This window comes from Cebidichthys violaceus, unplaced genomic scaffold (genome assembly GCF_023349555.1).
Source record: "Cebidichthys violaceus isolate CVI_PGR_0920_01 unplaced genomic scaffold, fCebVio1.0.p SCAF_17, whole genome shotgun sequence".
Classification (NCBI taxonomy): Eukaryota; Metazoa; Chordata; class Actinopteri; order Perciformes; family Stichaeidae; genus Cebidichthys; species Cebidichthys violaceus.
Window position 1 is genome coordinate 9,408,515 of NW_027176340.1, and position 18,568 is coordinate 9,427,082.

At 40.3% G+C, this 18,568-nt stretch overlaps 2 protein-coding genes across 2 annotated transcripts in view; both read left to right on the forward strand.

The window, feature by feature from the left end:
* LOC137873985 (neuron navigator 1-like) overlaps window positions 1–5,259 on the forward strand; it is a 68,889-nt gene extending 63,630 nt beyond the window's left edge. The window contains exons 28-32 of the mRNA XM_068712526.1: window positions 7–78; window positions 869–1,065; window positions 1,220–1,338; window positions 1,480–1,677; window positions 1,790–5,259. Coding sequence (XP_068568627.1) covers window positions 7–78; window positions 869–1,065; window positions 1,220–1,338; window positions 1,480–1,677; window positions 1,790–1,873 — 670 coding nt within the window. The 3' untranslated portion in view covers window positions 1,874–5,259. The remainder of the gene's footprint in view (window positions 1–6; window positions 79–868; window positions 1,066–1,219; window positions 1,339–1,479; window positions 1,678–1,789) is intronic.
* A 605-nt stretch (window positions 5,260–5,864) lies between these two features.
* On the forward strand, window positions 5,865–18,089 carry mybphb (myosin binding protein Hb). The gene is made up of 12 exons (XM_068711756.1): window positions 5,865–6,136; window positions 8,866–9,000; window positions 9,740–9,907; window positions 12,660–12,748; window positions 12,840–13,035; window positions 14,150–14,289; window positions 14,432–14,591; window positions 15,156–15,292; window positions 16,632–16,818; window positions 16,935–16,991; window positions 17,642–17,673; window positions 17,768–18,089. The coding sequence occupies exons 1-10, from the start codon at window positions 5,896–5,898 to the stop codon at window positions 16,967–16,969; spliced, it is 1,488 nt and encodes a 495-aa protein (XP_068567857.1). The 5' UTR covers window positions 5,865–5,895; the 3' UTR covers window positions 16,970–16,991; window positions 17,642–17,673; window positions 17,768–18,089.
* The last annotated feature ends 479 nt before the right edge of the window (window positions 18,090–18,568 follow it).

An 18,568-nucleotide genomic window follows, 5' to 3' on the forward strand; every position in this document is an offset into this window, starting at 1 on the left:
GCTCAGTCCTTACATTATTGGAACAAGCAATCAGCCAGTGAAGATGATTGCGAACCACGGCCTCCATCTCAGCTTCAGGTTGGTTAAAGGAATGGTCGTGGAAGTATTTTCTTCTTCTGCAGGATTGTCTTGAATGTTCTGGCTGAATGTGTCCTGATTACATTAAAGTTAGATTTGAATTTCTCTGTGGAGTAAACAAGTCAATACAATAAAAAGACATCTTAAAGCAGGTCAATAGTAAACTGTGAGTTAATGTGTTTATATGTGATCTGATATGCAGCATGATTTAATAATGTTCGATTTCACTCAACACTGTGAGTACCAATAATGGTAGACAGAGTTTAGTTTGTTTTTATTGAGACTCAGCGAGTAATAAAGAAAAACTAATACCTGAAAAAAATGTTTATACAACATATCTTTAGCTGCTTTTAGTCTGAAGTTTGACAACAAACACAAACATCTGTCTATAGAAAATTCTCTATTTTACCCTTTAAAAAACAAAAACACTAATATATGATTGGACCTTTTAAAGTAACATTTTGTCATATCAAACTGATTATGACAGGTTGGTTTACTGATGCTGTCACATTGATGAGGGAAGAGGATATAGCCACGTGAAATGGAACAAGACCAAAATAAAACCTTATGAATTATTATTTCTGATTTTGGTGGTTTAATTGGGTTTTCTGAGAAAGAAATGTAGGAAGTACCATCCAGTCCATCCCTATGCGTCCAACTTAAACTGTAAACTCAAGGATCTAATGTTGATATTGATAAAAATGGATAATGACAAAGCTGATGTAGATGAAGAAATAGCCCACTGATGTATTTCGATATGACTTTTTGTATGTGCCTTTCATCATCTTAGGATGGTGACCTTCTCCAACAATGTGGAGCCAGCCAACGGCTTCCTGGTGCGCTACTTGCACAGGAAGCTGATGGAGTCGGAGGATGAGAGAAGCTTGACCAATGAGGACCTGATCAGGGTGTTAGACTGGGTGCCCAAACTGTGGTATCATCTGCACGCCTTCTTGGAGAAGCACAGCACGTCGGACTTCCTCATTGGTATGAGGCACACTCGAATGAGGACAGGGCATGACTTCAGGGCTGAAGAAGGCTGTTTTTTTATTTTGTAGGGAATATTGAGAACTTTATTTGTGTGAATGACGTCAAATTGTGTGTCCTCTGTGTTCTTCTTTCCCTTCCCGTGTCTCCTCAGGCCCCTGCTTTTTCCTGTCCTGTCCTGTCACGGTGGAGGAGTTTCGATCGTGGTTCATTGATCTTTGGAACCACTCTATCATTCCATACCTGCAAGAGGGGGCCAAGGACGGGATCAAGGTGAGAAACTACAGCCAACAAAATCCAGCTCATGATGTCCAGCTAGCATGAGGTTCTTCCTCAAGAAGTGCCGGTGGCTTCTCCTTTCACAGGAAATATTGTGCTCTAATTTTACCGTTCTGGCATGTTGTGACACTTCAGGTCCACGGCCAGAAGGCGGTGTGGGAGGACCCAGTGGAGTGGGTGCGGGGCACCTTGCCTTGGCCTCTTGCCCAGCAGGACCAGGCAAAGCTGTTCCACTTACCTCCCCCCAGCATCGGCTCCAGCAGCCCTGGTCAGCCCTGTGAGGAGAGGCCTCACAAGGAGACTCCACCCAGCTCCATGGAATCTGATCCACTGGTAAGACAGCACTTTGTGATCTTTTCTGAGAATCAACACTTCGTGAAATACTTAAAACTGAAACGGATCTTTTAGTATTGCTGATTTCTCGACTCTCTCTTTTTTGTTATAGATGGCAATGCTTTTGAAACTTCAAGAGGCTGCCAATTACATTGAGTCCCCAGACAAAGAAGACCCTAGTCTGCCCAAACTTTGAACACAAAGCTTACACTTTACAATTAGCACTTCAAATCTTATGTTTTTTGTCCACTGTGATGATGCAGTTTTCAGTCAGGAACAAATAATCCCTAAGAGATGCATATAGGGTGATTCAAACCATCATTCCCGTAGTAGGTTAATAGTATAACTAGGTTATTACAACATACATGCAGTATTTTCAAAATACAGTATTTTCAAAAGACTATATTCTATTACTTTACTGTATATTTGACTGGATGACATTCACTTTAGTTCCGATAACTTTACCACCACGTTAGCAATTACAGTAGTCTTAGATCGGTGCTAAAAGATCACTAAGAATTGTCTCAGCGCTTTAGACTTCAGGTGATTTCTGCAACAGCACACGTGCATCATGGGACATGGGGTTCTTGTCAACGGGAGCTGTTCTCAATTATGGTGACTCATTTTGGAAAAGAGTATGACAGCATGACAGATGCTACTATTTATTGCAAAGTTCTTTCGTACATATCTACTGTATAAGTCTTTCAAGGCCAAATCTTATACATATGCAATCCTGAACTTTACAACCTGAGCAGGTGAAACAAATAAAATGCCTTAAGAACAAAGACGTAAATGTCATCTCAACTTCAGTAGAGAATACTGGTGCTTTCATCAATATCACCCCAGTTGTGACGATCAGGAGTCAGTTATTTCTTCAGCTCTCTACATTATTTATTTTAATTCATCTTTTTTTTTTTTTTTTTTTTTTTTTACAATATCAAATTATAAAATATGATATGATCAATTATCAGTATATGTTTTCACATACGTCTTTATCATTTTTATGGCTTATAAGTCAATTCATTTTAACTTGCTGTCATACTCTTTTGCATAAAACAAAACCTATTTATTAGTGATGTGAGTTCATCACTTTGTTGCTGCACAGTTCCATATTTTCCAAATACTTAAATGTAGTTTCATGAACTGCTTTATGTGCCACCAATGTTGCCGTCTATATCAGGTATTAGATACTTATTACACAGGGATAATATAACATAACAAACACCCTCTGATTAAACAGATTGAGCAAATGCTATTTGAATCCTATTCAGATTTTTTTTTCTATAACATTTATCTAGGAAAGTGTACATTTGTTTCAGATCTTTCCCCCCAGATTCAGAGTAGCTACTGTATATATTATGTACATGCAATCAGGCTACATCACAGTTATTTTATCTATATTAGTTGGTGCAAATATCTAATATACTGAACCAAATACTGTACTTTAATCATGCATATTGACTGTCATGTTAGTGGTTTAAGTTCAACGATGAATGTATAGAAAACACTTATGAAAAACAACCATTCAACAGTACAAATCATCTAGTTGGTGCTTTTAAAGGAAGCCTTATCACAAAGCTCCACTGCAAAACACTTAAAGTCTGAGTAGAGTGACTTTAAATCTACCTATGCCCATTTTCATTTGCAACACTTCAAGAACAGAATAATAAAACAAAACAAATCCCATTGTCATGCTTATCATCATCATTTAGGTACTTCTGGTGCTCTTTAACAATGTCCCAAACTATTCTAGTGTTGAATAAAGATCACGTAGACTTTCAGTGTAGGTTAGCAAAGAGTTTTGTGTCACGCAGTAGAACTGTCAAAATCTAAAGTAATGTGAAATAGATCTGGATGATAATTTCTGATATTTTTTAGAACGTGTTGTCAAAGAAGTGTTGAAGTCATTACGTAGAGACCGTGTAGTCATGTGAGACATTTGTGGTGTACCCCCATGTTAACACCGTGCGGTATTCATATTTGAGAACACTTTGGGTACAAGGCAGGGACAAAGTGATTGTGGAGAAGGGTCATTTTTTTTTTTTCCAAGAAAGATTAAAAAGCTAAATATGTAAACACTTTTTGTGTAGATTTTTGTAAAGAAGCCCTAATGGAGCAAATGGCATACAAAGTGGTTGTGCAAGTGTTGTCGAAATAATTCACCTGTCCATCCCAAACTGTGTCATTGTTTAGGTGCTCAGACTACACTTCACATGTACATAACTCCTGTAAATGAATGTCAGACCACTTTCTATGACAGCTCGATAAGAAAGTTTAACATTTTAAATTGTATCTGCTTATTGCTTCATTATTGCACTGTTATTGCATAAGGCTGATAACAAAACTTCAAGCTAATCCGCAGTTCTGATTGGTCACCCGTTTACTAAAAAAGAAAAGAAAAAAAAAGAAAGATTTAAAGACATCGAAGAGCAAAAAGATGCCAAAATGGTCAGTGACTCTCACACTGGTCACATGCCAATTGAGAATAATGTCAGTTATTGTAAATATTTCCAGGTATTGGACTACCAACCCTGGTCTGTTTCTGCAGGTTAACTAAAGCCATCAGCTCGAGCTTCTCATCTCATTCACTGGTTGTTGTGCCTGTTGCTCTGTAGTAGCTGTGATTTGTGTTTGCTTACTAGTGTATCAGGACTATGCAGCAACTTCTACTGGTGTTGGCACTCGGCAAATGCCTGATCCTCACGAGCAAATGCAGTGTGTTTTTATCTGGTCCGTCTTTGAGTTCTTAATTTGGACCAAATTGCACCACATAGACAAAAATGGGAGCTTGTTTTAGCAGGTGGTATACTGAGCCTTAAAGAGAGGAGGATTTGATCGGCGTTGTGTTGAGAACAGGGTTTATTGATGTAGTTAAAGAAATTAAGCAGTTTGGAAGCTTTTGCATGTGTTTTGTCCTAAAAAAGTATCATAACTGAACTTGTAATTGGTGACGATAAACAGTTAAAAAGTGTCAAAATCGAATTATGAGCCTGAACTAGTAGGCAAGAATCAGCACTTCACTGTTTAATTCCATGTGGAATCAAAGCAGATACAGAGATGAATCTGATCTCTTTAGGCCAATACAGGTTGCTGAATAGTCATATTTTAGCAAAGCTTGTTGTGGACTAAACTAAGATTTAAAAAAAAAAAATGGTATGCGGTATCTAATGTCACTGACGTGCAAATGTTAAGGTTTCTATGTGTTGTAAATGCATGTAAACTTGCTGTGTGATGAGAAAAAAACAAGTGTTAACAATAATGTATTGTTTAGGAAAATCATTCCAGATAATGTTTTCCTTTTTAATACTCAAAATATTTGATATTTCTTTTCTCTTTTTTCTAAAGAATCCTTTGTAAACTTAATTTCTCTATTTTGTACAGGACATCATTGTAAAGATTGTAAATAGGTCAGCATTCTGGATGCGGCAACAATCATTGAGGAGAGGAAACAAAGAAATCATCCTTGAGAGAAAAGGGATATTTCTTCAGAGTTGGGTCCAATACGTGGATAAGGCATGTTTCTGAAGGCTTTCATCCACCTATCACTGGTTGTTGGAATCAATAAAATACATGTTATATTTATTCTGTTGCATCTTGCGTGTCAGTCTGACAGTGATAATACAAACTGTTAATACACTGTTAGTAAGAAACATTTTTGTTTTGCATTCACCATTTTCTTCAAGTAATCATAAATACATAATAATAAGTTATTGCTGTATAAATATTACATATTTTAATGATATATGTATATTTGTTCGCATATATATAATATATATGTGTTTATATATATATATATAAATATATATATATATATATATCTACACACACAACGGTATACCACATAAATCATGATCCGAAATACCACCAAGTAGCGCAATTAAGCTTAATAAGTCACAGTTTATATATATATATATATATATATATATATATATATATATATATATATATATATATATATATATATATATATGTAATTTAATTTAATTAGGCAATCGTTTTGGAACAGTTAATGATGCACAGCGAGCGTTGATGAGTGAGACAAACAGACATCGGGGTCTGAGTCAGACATGGTGCTCGGTATCTATTACATGTAATTCATAAGGGGGCGGTGCTTGAACCTGCTTGGCCCTATATAAACATGCCTCCTCCGCTCTAATGACGGCATTGGATCCAGTTTTAAGGGCTTCACAGAGTTGGGAATTAGCTGCAACCGCCGACATGCCGTCCAAGCCTGCCCCAATGAAGAAGGCGGCTAAGAAAGAACCAGCCAAGAAGGAGGAGCCGGCTCCTGAGCCGGCGGCTCCTGAGCCCGCACCCGCCGAGGCCGCTCCTGCCGAGGCCGCCCCAGCCCCCGCCGAGGGCGAAGCTGCACCTGCTGAGGCAGCCCCTGCCGAGGGAGAGGCCCTTGCTGCCCCGCCAGCTGAGGAGCCCAAACCACCCACCCCTCCACCCGCAAACGGTAAAGCCACGAGTCACCGATTATTCAGCACACCTTCATTTTACTTCTCAGCGTATGAAACTTGGATCAGTTGTTTAACCTTTTAATTAAAGCCGTAGATGTCGGACCTATTCATGGTAAGCACACGGCAACTTTTACGCGCGCGCGCTGAGCGTGGAGGTGTTGTAGCCATCGACACAAAACGGAAAACGCATGGTTACTGCTTAAACCGCCAGCTTCTGACGACCTCTTTCTTCCAAGCTACTGGAAATCATACTCGTGCACCTTTTTCTGCGCTTCAAACGCGCTTTACCTTTCTTTTGCAAAACTGCGTGATGATAACTTGTAAAGTTGTTGCTGGTATGCGCCGTTATACCTCAGTGAAAGCTCCATCTTGACGCAAAACGTTAACAAACCTAAATATTTAAATGAGTTGTGAAAAACACGGTCAAGGTGGTGGCACTGGTTTGATGTGCTCACTTTACACGACTGATGTATAACGCATATAAACAACACCTGTTTTATTAAGAAGTGTATTTACTATGCTAACATTTAACATCTAATATCTACATCAGCTGATCCCACTGATGAAGCTACTGCTCCAGTTGCTGCAGAACAGCCAGCAGCCGATGGTATGATACTCTGAGAGGAGTCTCAGTTGTCACCTACTGCGCATTTTTTACTTTTCCTATTTTATTTTTTATTTTAATAGATTTAACCTCTTTCATACCATTTTGAAAAAAATTTCATGTTTTCAAAATGTTATGTGTCAACCTTCTAACCTCTAATATCAGCTGCTGCGCCTGCTACAGAAGAACCACCTGTTGATGCCGCTGCGGAGGCCCCTGCTGATGGTAAAACGGACTAACAGTGTATTAACATGTATACGTATTGAATCTTGAACCTCCTACAGTAAACGATAACTTTGTTAACATTAAATGCTAATATCTTTTAACCTCTAATGTCAGCTGCTGCGCCCGCTGCAGAGGTAACTCCAGCAACCGCTGTGGCCCCTGCTGATAATAAAACAGACAGTGTATTAACATATATATGCAATACATTTTTAACCTCTTACAGTTTAAGATAACTTAACTAATATCTAATGCTAATATCCTCTAACCTCTAATACCAGCTGCTGCACCCGCTGCAGAGGAAACGCCAGCAGCCGTCGAGGCCCCTGCTGATGGTAAAACAGACGATCAGAGTATTAACATATATATGCAATTAATCTTGAACCTCCTACAGTAAAAGATAACTTCATTAATATCTAATACTAATATCCTCTAATACCAGCTGCTGCACCCGCTGCAGAGGAAACGCCAGCAGCTGTTGAGGCCCCTGCTGATGGTAAAACAGACGATCAGAGTATTAACATATATATGCAACTAATCTTGAACCTCCTACAGTAAAAGATAACTTCACTAATATCTAATACTAATATCCTCTAATACCAGCTGCTGCACCCGCTGCAGAGGAAACGCCAGCAGCTGTTGAGGCCCCTGCTGATGGTAAAACAGACGATCAGAGTACCAACTCATTTCTTACATACCTATCATTAAACCTTGAAACCGTCCACTTCCCACAGTGAAATATAACTTCACTAATATCTAATGCTATCTTCTAACCTTTAATGCCAGCTGCCGCTCCCGCAACCGAGGAAATGCCAGCTGCTGCCGCTGAGGCCCCCGCCGATGGTAAAGAAAAGAGTGGAGTGACAACCTTCTGTATCAGTTTAATCACATCTTGAACTGTCCTCCTCCTACAATAAAAGCTAACTTCACTAATGTCTAATGCTGATATCCTCTAACCTTTAATGCCAGCTGCTGCTTCCGCTACAGAGGAAATGCCAGCTGCTGCCGCTGAGGCCCCCGCTGATGGTAAAGAAAAGAGTGGAGTGACAACCTTCTGTATCAGTTTAATCACATCTTGAACCGTCCTCCTACAGTAAAAGCTAACTTCACTAATATCTAATGCTGATATCCTCTAACCTCTAATGCCAGCTGCCGCTCCCGCTACAGAGGAAACGCCAGCTGCTGCCGCTGAGGCCCCCGCTGATGGTAAAGAAAGTCACATGAGCCACAACAGATACCTTCTTCAATCTGATTCTTTAACCGCTCATGTTAAAGCTAACGACGCTAACTGACTTCTTCATGACACTTTGATCACACTCTGCACTCTCAACACACACACACGTTATCTGTTAGAACATGTCCCACCTGCTTAATGCATTAATTATTAATATCTAACGTCCAATAATAGCTGCTGCCGCCGCTCCAGCTGCAGAAGAAGGCGCTCCCGCTGCTGACTCTGAAGCACCTGCTGATGGTAAAGCCGAACATGTTCCTGTCTCTTTAATATCTGAGATGATTTAACGCCGTTTATGTTAGCATTGTAGTGCTGAGAGGTACATAGCTGGATTTAATTTGATGCTGTGGCGTCGCTCTGCTCATTACGCGCTGCCAATAATAATGCCAATGCCTGTTTAACATCAGCTGAAGCTGCTGAAGCGCCTGCACCAGAAGAGCCTAAACCACCCACACCTCCACCACAAGGTAAAGGTTTATTCAGAAAGGAAACTCCATCTCAGAGTGACATGACTCGACTTGCATCACTTCGTCTTCTTTTTGTTTTTGTTTTTTTATTACAGTAAAATGTTAGTAAAAAAAGAACTGCTCTCATCTCTTATGACCCTCAACTGTTTTCTGATTGAAACAATCTAATCATTGATTTTTTTTTTGTGGCGTCTGCAGAACCCACAAGTGCCCCAGTGGATCTGTTTGTCGAGGATAAGAATGACACTTCGGTTACTATTATTTGGAGCCAGCCAGAGGTCGTCGGACCATCCGGTCTGGACGGATACACCATTGAAGTCTGCAAGGATGGAAGTAAGTCCTGCTGTGCTTTTTAAACCAGGTGCACTGAAAACCAGCATGTGCACGAAAGGGGTCAGATTATTAATACTCTGGCAAAAATGTCAGCCGACTTTTTAAATGATGTCGAAAGCTTTTCTTTCAACAGCTGGTTTTAGTTTTTTACAGCAAGTATCATTACATCTCTAATAGCTATAATTACATCTATACTGTTAAATATATGCTGTTACACTATAAGTGCTTTTTAAATACCCCCAGGAACATGTGAAATAGCTGTTTTACATTAATGCGGGTCAGCCGTATCGGTTGCAGCTGTCCCCCAAGTGTCACTCCGTTATATCACAAGCTTCCTAACTTCTCCCTACAAGGAAAGAGGCATTTCAGGAGCTGCTGTGGTCTTGCAGGAGGTCCTGCTTTTAGACTTACTGCCCTAAGCTCATATCAGCAGTAGTTCAATGTAGGCTTGATTTAGCAGACAGGGCAAGCTGTTTAACCACAGAACACCAATTCCTAATATCTAATAATAATGCGTGTCAAATATATTCACTATTTCCTTTACAAAGCTGCACAATAAGCTGTTTGTAATTTATTCATTCTGCATGAATTAGACTATTCGTCTCACTTTTCCCAGTCAGCAAACTTCATCATCACAGTCTTTATCCTTCTGTATAATATCAAGATGAACAATAGCTCTGTAAATCGTTACCAGTTTGTCTTCATGTATTTTTTATTTTATTTGTATAATCCCATTCAGCCGAGGACTGGAAAGCAGTCAACGAGGATCTGCAGAAGTCCTCCCGCTACGTTATCAAGAACCAGACCACCGGCGACCGTCTGAAGATCCGCGTGGTGGCCGTGAACGTCGGCGGCCGCAGCCCGCCTGTCACCCTCTCCGAGGCCATCCTGGTGAAGGAGGTCGCTGGTAAGAAGCGCGCAAGATCTGTCTCAGAACATCACTAGATATTGAGTAATAGCTGAGTGTGCATTTTCAGCATAAGAACTACTTACTCGGTTAGTTTACCACTTTGTCACAATCAAACAAACGCGTGGAAACTGAAGCGTCACAGCAGCTAAATGAAGCAGAACAGATGCATCATGTCAATAATACTTTAAAAGAAAACACTAGAATGCTTTATACAGTGTGAGTGTGAGCATCTACTATAAACAGGAATCCAAGGGAAACGGGGAAAAGGCTACATGAATGGGTCAGTGATGGTACACAGACAAAAACAAGGGGAGACATTAATAGTGGGAAAAGATAGAAATATGTGTACAAATGTATCACCTTCTAGATACAGAATTAAGCAAAAATGTAAGTTACTGAATACTACACACACCATGCATTTGTAAATAGTAAAAACAAAGTGTATTGAGACACAATAATCTCAAAAAAGTGACAAAATCTGACATTTTTTCGATTCATCCTTTTAAATTTGGTTCTCAAACTCAGATAAGATATGTGTCTGGATCTTGACTTCCACGTGACTGAAAATGAAAATGAAATGAAAATGTTTATTTAAAATTGCAAGCTTAATCCATCTGTAAAGTTAAATGCATATGGGACAAACTATTTAACCAAGGGTCTGGCTTAAGATTTATAGAGCCATTTATTACGGGAAAGAGGAGTTGTAAAATGCAGAAGTCAAACTGAAGCAGCTCAGCAATGTTTTTTTTCCCAGCTGTCCGTGTACCGTTGGCACATACCTGCGGAGTTAACGGCATAAAACTGGCCCTCTCACACTGATCCACCTCACCACAGGGTTACAACTACACACTTGTTAAGTAGATGGGTTTTACGGATGCCCTACACCTTACAGCGTTAATCATAGACAGTATATGTGAAGTGATTTGCGGTAAAATGATGATTGGACCCTGAGGGCTTTAAAAGGAGGAGCTGCGTTGCTTCGGCTCACTCACGAATCATCGTTATGCGAAATGGAGAGCCGAACAGGGAGGGACGGCAACCTGACCCCAGCCGGGCTGGCAGTATTTCAAGTGGCCCGTGTTCACCGTTGTGTTCGCCATTGCAGGCGCCCCGCCGCATATAGAAACAACTCATGAATGGTTTCCGACAAAATGAACGCAAAGCTTTGGAAAGCATAGCTGGGATGTCCCCGCTGTTAATGCAGATTTTTCTGAGCAGGGGTTTGCATTGTGATCCCCGCCAGGATTCATGCTGTCAGGCTGCTTTCTGTAAGATCAATAGTGACAAGTGATCTGACCGTAAGCAGGTGGGGAGGAGGAGGAGAGGGGTGCGGATGGTAAATTCCAGTGGGTGGGTGGGGGGTGGTGGATATGGAGCTAACTTCTCAGGTGACACCCAAATCTCATGACACTTCGAGAGATTCACTGTTTATTTTGAAACATGCCACAGACTTTACAGGGAGAATGTTCATTAAGCCTCGTCCTCTCTGAACGAAGTGATAAGACACTCTAACACGCGGTATGTTTGTTCAAGTAAATAGATGCACATTTACCTCCCTTTTCCTTTTGTTTTCTCACATCAGATGATTTATGTTCCATTTTTTTTTTTTAACAAATCAGTTGCCTTCTTGCATAATATATCTTTGATTTGAATGCATTCTGACAAGAGTGAGAGTGACTGAAGATCCCAATCCTGCGTCACGAGGGGAGGTAATAGTCCACAGTACGCTTTCTTTATTTAGAGTCCTGACAAATGTTGCTGCGCTGGACTCAGCAGTTGGTGCTTCTTACCAAATCACTTTTACAAATGAGCCTCAGCGAGATACTTCAGGGGCTGAAGTATCATTTTAAACGTCACAGTTGCTAACTGTCTGTGTGATAGAAGGAAGCTTTTGATGAGCCACCAGGGCACTTTGCGCTTTTGATATTCTCATACTTCTTTATATTAAAAATGATTTAAATTCCCCACATGCAGATACATCTCTTACTTCTCCAATTTCCTGTGTTATTGCAACTAAATTGGTCCCAATAAGGCAATTGTGTGAGTCAGCGTGCACAAACTACAATAAACTAAGAAAGGAAAAAATAAAGAAATGATGGTTTAAAACATAGCTTTATGTTTTATTATGAGTTTGAGTAAATATTGACTTAACACTATGTAAAGCAATAATTATTATGGCATTAAAAAATATATGAAATATATGTTATTTTTGCAATAGGCAAAATACAATTGAAGTCCAAAAAAACAGCACACAGATACAAACATGCGTGTGAATTCGCATGAACATACACACATGCTTACATACTTACTATCCTGCCTTCCATAGATTCCTGTCCTATGTGCAGCTTCTCATTTTATTTACGTTTTATTATAATCTACACAAAATGCTACTTGTGCCATGATCTGTGTAGCTGCTTAAACACATCATGCCATTTAAAGAATGAAAGGTGTGCCCACTGAGTCGACGGATATAAAGTGAAGGGATAAAGGACTTAGAATAAGGGTTACTTTTACAACCAGTTAAAGCACAGACACACCCTTGTGGCACCAGTGAAGATTCCCTGGCTCAGATGGACTTAGATCAGTCCAGCAGGTTCATGGACTTCTTCAAGATTTGTGGGTCACAAAAGCAAATTAAATCCTTTTGTTTCACTCCAAACATCTCTCAACAGATCCTAGCAATCCCTCTAAGGCTGGTGACATCTTGTCGCTGATCTCTTTAATAATCATTGGTTGTGTTTCTCTCCAGATCGCCCCAAGGTCCGCCTGCCACGTTACCTCAGGCAGAGATACGTTGCTCACAATGGAGCCAAGATCAACCTGACCATCCCCTTCTCAGTAAGCAGAAGATGACTGTAGTGTTCTGTAAATGCGTAATTAATAACAATACGCAGCCCCTCACTGTCTGATTTTCTTTTTTTTTTACCAGGGCAAACCCAAACCTGTGGTCACCTGGCTAAAGGACGGAGAGCCGCTGGACACAAAGAGGGTGAACATCCGCAGCTCCGACAGAGACAGCATCCTGTTCATCCGCACAGCCGAGAGACAAGACTCTGGAGTGTATGAGATGTGTGTGAAGGTGGATGACTTCGAGGACAAGGCTTCACTCACCCTGCAAATTGTTGGTGAGCAAACGGTTACATTAGGAGGTGGGAAGCGACGTGTGCAAGATACAGTTTAGAATGAAGGGGACAGTTGGTTTTATCAGAATCAGAATTCCGTTTATTGTCACGTAGGTAGAAACAATAAAAAAACAAGTTAAAAAATGTTATGTTTAAAAAATATGTTCAATGTAATTGTAGAAAGAGGCCCACTTCTAAAGACTTCAAATAAATGAGAAACTGGTCTGTAAATATGTATTATGCCACAGCTGTAGCGACCAAAATACATGTTCAGCTTGCCCTCGCTCTTCACTGCCTGCCATCATGAATCCAAATTTAATGTACAGAGGGTCATATTTCCTCACCACATGCTTTGTAGCTTTCACTGGCACCGGGTTGTCCCCAACATCACGGATTCAAATTCAAATTTTGTGTCACTGTCTCTGAGGAAATGTCAGCTAGCTAAAAGTGAAAACACGTTTGTCTCTACCGAATATCTACGATTGTGATATTCAAAGAAATTGGTCATGAAAATAATGCAATTTTATTATAACTATTTCAATTTAATTATATTTTATTTATGTGTATCCTTGAGCACGTTATGATATAAAATAACTAGCTTTGTAATTTACCAAAACGTTTTTTATTTTGATTTAATCTAACCATTTGTCATTTCCTCTGCGGCATACTAGATGGCGGTCTGAGGCCCATTTAGCTGTTCTAGGGGATGTGCAAAGTTTCGTGGGATTCAAGAACAAAAAAACACGCAATGTAGAGAGATAATAGTCCAAAAATATGTGCATTAATGTGACGGATAGAAGTCCGTGCCATTGGGCCTTTAGATGTTGTTGGATGACGTTTTGGATCCTGATGGATTGCAACCTCTCCTGCCAGATAGGTGTGATTCAAATTGTTTTCCAAGCCGGTCGGGGTCGGCCACAGTCTCTCCTGCCCGCCTCTGGGTCCCGGAGGCGTACAGGTCCTGAAGGGATGGCAGCTTGCAGCCAATTATCCTCTCGGCAGAGCGAACAAAACGCTGCAGTCTGCCCTTGTCCATGGCTGTAGCAACAGAATACATTTACGTTAGATGTCATTTAAAAAACTGTTGGTGTAACACGTGTTGTTCTGTTGTTCACAGAGCTGCCGGGGCCTCCTGCCAGTGTGAAGATTGTGGATACCTGGGGCTTCAATGTTGCTCTGGAATGGACTCCACCCAAAGACAACGGCAACACAGAAATCACAGGTTACACAATCCAGAAAGCCGACAAAAAGACTGGAGTGAGTTTTCATTATCTGAGCACGTCTGTCTGCAAAGTCATAATGAATAACACATGATGATTGTTAATGGAAGGATCCCCCTGGTACAGTACTCACAGTAAATCCTGAATTCTCAAAACCTCGTCCTGTTGTGTGTCTACAGGACTGGTTCACTGTGTTGGAGCATTACCACAGACTGAACGCCACCATCTCTGACCTCATCATGGGCAACACCTACAAGTTCAGAGGGTTTTCTGAGAATAAGTGTGGAACTAGCGAGGAGGCTACCGTTGCAAAGCAGGAGGCCAGCATCTTGAAGACAGGTAACTTGTTCTTTTATTGAGCCTTGATCAGCGAGAAAACAGACAAAGGAATTCTTTTGTTACTGTTTCCTACTGAAGCTTTTGTCTCATTGACCCTTCCCTCACTGACGGTCTCTTGACGCTGTAATAATATCGCTGTAATCCGCTAGTAGGCTTTCACTTTCACATTCAAATCTGGGTGTGGAGGTTCATTCTCGGGAACAGTGTGTTCAACTAAATAACCTACAATCAAAAGTCCCCTTTCAGCAGACTCTGAGGTGCTGCTGAAAACTCAGTCAGCTTGTAAGTGGACCTTTGAGCTTAGATTATTTGGTTGCAGATTCAAATTTAGCTAATGGTAACAGAATCATTCATTCATATACGTTAGGTCCATTTTTTGATAGAGGTGCAATCCTACATACTATTGCATAAGTTGCAATCCTGCAATCAACCTTTAGATTGGTCATCATGGAAAAAGTAAGAAAAAGAAACAACAAAAGAAACATATTTGTAGGAACTGTGTTAGTACCTGAGATGAGCAGCTTGGAGCTTCATGGTCAAGTCTGTTTCTCTTCCACCCTCCAGGTATCGACTACAAGCCTCCCGAGTACCACGAACGCGACTTCAGCGAGGCGCCCAAGTTCACCACCAATCTGAATGACAGAGCCACCACTGTCGGCTACAGCACCAAGCTGCTGTGCTCCGTCAGGGGATCCCCAAAAGTACAGTAACATGTCTTGTAAATTTGACCAGTTCCGTGTCTTGTCCCGTTTTTCCCACTAAACTAACCGCTTCAGCAAAACATCTGCACCACACTTGATGTGGGGACCTTTCGGACCAAACATTTCTGGGGACTCCCTGAGAATAGTTGCCCTCTGGGAGAAAACAATATACTTTCAAAGTCTTTTTTTCTGCCTGCATTCGCACTGCCAATAGGAACAGGGTTTGTGCTCATGGACAAGTTAAATTCTGTAAATCACTCTCGGTCCATTTGTCTGTGTTTTGTGTTGTCTGTTCTTTACACGGCCAACAGCTTTTTAAAAATGGCGGTCGCCAGTGCTGCATTGGCTCCTGTGGGAGAGTACCTACTCCTACGGAAATAGGAGCTAAAAAAAAAGTCACTCACAACGACATTCAAGGAGCTTCAATCGTTGCTAGTTCTTGCGCTGCTGGTGCATTATAAATGGGGGTTCTGGTCTGAGAACACAGTCTGTCTTCCAAATTCAATTTCTAGACAAAGAAGCTCATAAATTCAGTGTGTTTCAGCTACCATGTCTCTAATTTTGGGTCTCACTGAGTGTCATCATCAAGGCAGAACAACCATGCTCTCTACTGACACAACAATAATGCAATTATTTTGACAAATATAAATGAAATTAGTCTAATGCTTGCTGTCATAAATGATCTCAAAGAACTCACTGAAAGTAGATTTTCATACATGTTACGGTGAAATGAATGGAAACAAATGAGTCCCTCGAGGATATGCAGTCTAAAATGTTTATTTTGGGACATGTGTATGCAAGCGTGCATACATTTTTTGCTAGATTATGTCGTCACACCGGTGGAGCCACTGCTCAAAACTGCTTGTCAGCAGCTTAATAATCATTTTGAGGTGGTGAGTGGACGTACTGAGAGCTCTGAGCTGAGTATGTGTATGATCTTTGCCTGCCCTTGTTAGCCTGCTGTCTGAGCCTCTCGCTCTTCTGTATGGGCTCATAATCCCACCAGGTAGCCAAACAGAATGCTAGCGAATAGTAGATGGTCTCGATCAGAAGGCTAGAATTGGTATTCTTTACATCTGAAGCACGGGAGGAGGAGATGCCACATGGTGACAGTTCAGCAAAGCGGGGTCACATGTGTAACATTCCCTGTGAGGCCCCAGGAGGTCCTAACCCTGTCAGTGCCATTAAAACTCCCAAACTGGGCGTGTGCTGTGTGTTAAGAGTTGTTTTCTTGCCATGTGGCACAAACAAAAATAGAAACAACATTGCTGCTTGTTTATTTGTGAGATAAAACACTGTATTCCTCTAAATTGGTTTTTCTTTTTCTTTCTTTACACAGCCCAAGGTTATATGGATGAAGAACCAGATGATTATCGGAGACGACCCCAAGTACAGGCAGATCTGCGTCCAGGGTATCTGCTCCCTGGAGATCCGTAAGCCTGGTAACTTTGACGGAGGTGTGTACTCCTGCAAAGCCAAGAACGATCACGGAGAAGCAACTGTCAGCTGCAAGTTGGAGGTCAAGCGTAAGTCAAGATCTTAAAAAAGAAATATATAATTTATGCATTTTAAACTATATATTTTAAGCAATATTTGAGTTTGTACCCACTGAAAGCTAATAACTTGTCTTTGTGTTGAACAGATCCAGCGACGGCTGCAGATGCAGAAAAGAAATAAGTCAACATTCACATTCTCACAGGTCAGACATGATCAAATCAAAGTGCCTGTTAACCTTTAAAAAAAACTACATGATAATGTAGTCTAATTATATAAATATTTTGCTTCTTGTAGTTCAGTTGCACAGCATGGATAATTTTGGGTATTGAATGCAGTAAAAGCTCAATAATTACACTGGACGTATCGGATAGGTTTAAAAGAGTCCTGAGGTGACGTCTGCCTTCTCTGTGACTTGCTTTCCTTACATGGAGGGCACTAAACTTGGAAAAGGTGGCCTCGGCCCCTGAAAGAGTCCAAGAGGTAGCACCCATAAATTAGATCTGCTCCTCGGGTACTCGCTTAGAACTTAATCACATTTCCTCGACTCAGCAGCAGCAGCAGCCTCCTTTAGGACAGGGATACGGCATTTTATTACTCTAACACAGTTTAAACATGTTGTTGCTTTAATCTGTGTAATGTCATAGTTTTATACAATACTGGATAAATAATTGCTGGATGAAGTTTATTTTTAACACGTATATTGAAAAATGTACAGATTTCTTTTATGGTAGGCCTTATATTCTGCTCTACTTTTAAATGATTATGATTCGCTGACGTTTTTACGACTGCAGCACTGAACACTTTTTAACACCTGTTGTTGTGATTTGTTCGTCTGTTGCAATCCCAAATTAGGAGCAGAAGGAATGAGGCCTTTGCAGCAGGAGGTGCGTGACACATTTAGCGTTTAGAAAAACTGTCGGGAATAACAATGAGGAATAAAGATTTTAGAGTTTGAATTATTTCCTTTCTCTTTTACAGGAAGGTGCTGGACTCCTGGAAGAACATGTATATATGGCTGGTGACCACACTGCCAAAGGGTTGTTGCCTGTGACGTCTTGCCGAGTGTTACCCTGTGTTATGATGAACAATTGTTGCTTTTTGCTTTTATCGTTCATTAGATTAAGTCCATATCCATGTCCACAATCAGCCCTTTCCCCAACGATACTCTCTACGGTAACTACATTTTTGTCAGTCTAACGAGGTGTACACCAAGACATCTACAGCAATTTACTGTTCCTCATAGGAGAACTACATGAAACATCTATGTGTTTATATCAATAAATAATTTTATTTCTGGTTTTGTTTTTTTTCAATACAGTGTGTTCTTCATATTGAAATCTCCTGCAGAAGCTTTGTAAAGGGGACTTATGTGTGAATAAGGTTACAAATTACAACTTAACTTAACTTGACAGCCATTATTTTAAATATGTCAATATGTGCATGGTTTTAATCAGAAATTAATAAATTACAGTAAAAAAAAGTCAATCTTGTATGTAGTTTATATAGATTTTGTATTTCATAGTTTTGGTTTATTCAGTTTTTTTCATGTTTAAATTAGCTGCTGAGTAGCTGAAAGTGTATGGATTAAGTAACACTTTTTTATATATTGGTCTGTAATTTCTGATATATTCCTTTAAAAATCCTTTCCTGGAAAGAACTATGTAATTTGGTGCCAATTTAGGGGGGGAAAAAAACAAATAAAGGGGGGAAATATAGGGAATTGATTATTACTACAACCAAATTAAAAACATTTTTTCACCAAGAATTTAAAATATGATA

Coding starts and splice junctions, on each gene's coding strand:
- mybphb (XM_068711756.1), top strand. CDS start 5,896: ATGCCGTCCAAGCCTGCCCCAATGAAGAAGGCGGCTAAGAAAGAACCA. Junction 6,137..8,865: donor CACCCCTCCACCCGCAAACG/GTAAAGCCACGA, acceptor TGGCGTCTGCAG/AACCCACAAGTGCCCCAGTG. Junction 9,001..9,739: donor TGAAGTCTGCAAGGATGGAA/GTAAGTCCTGCT, acceptor AATCCCATTCAG/CCGAGGACTGGAAAGCAGTC.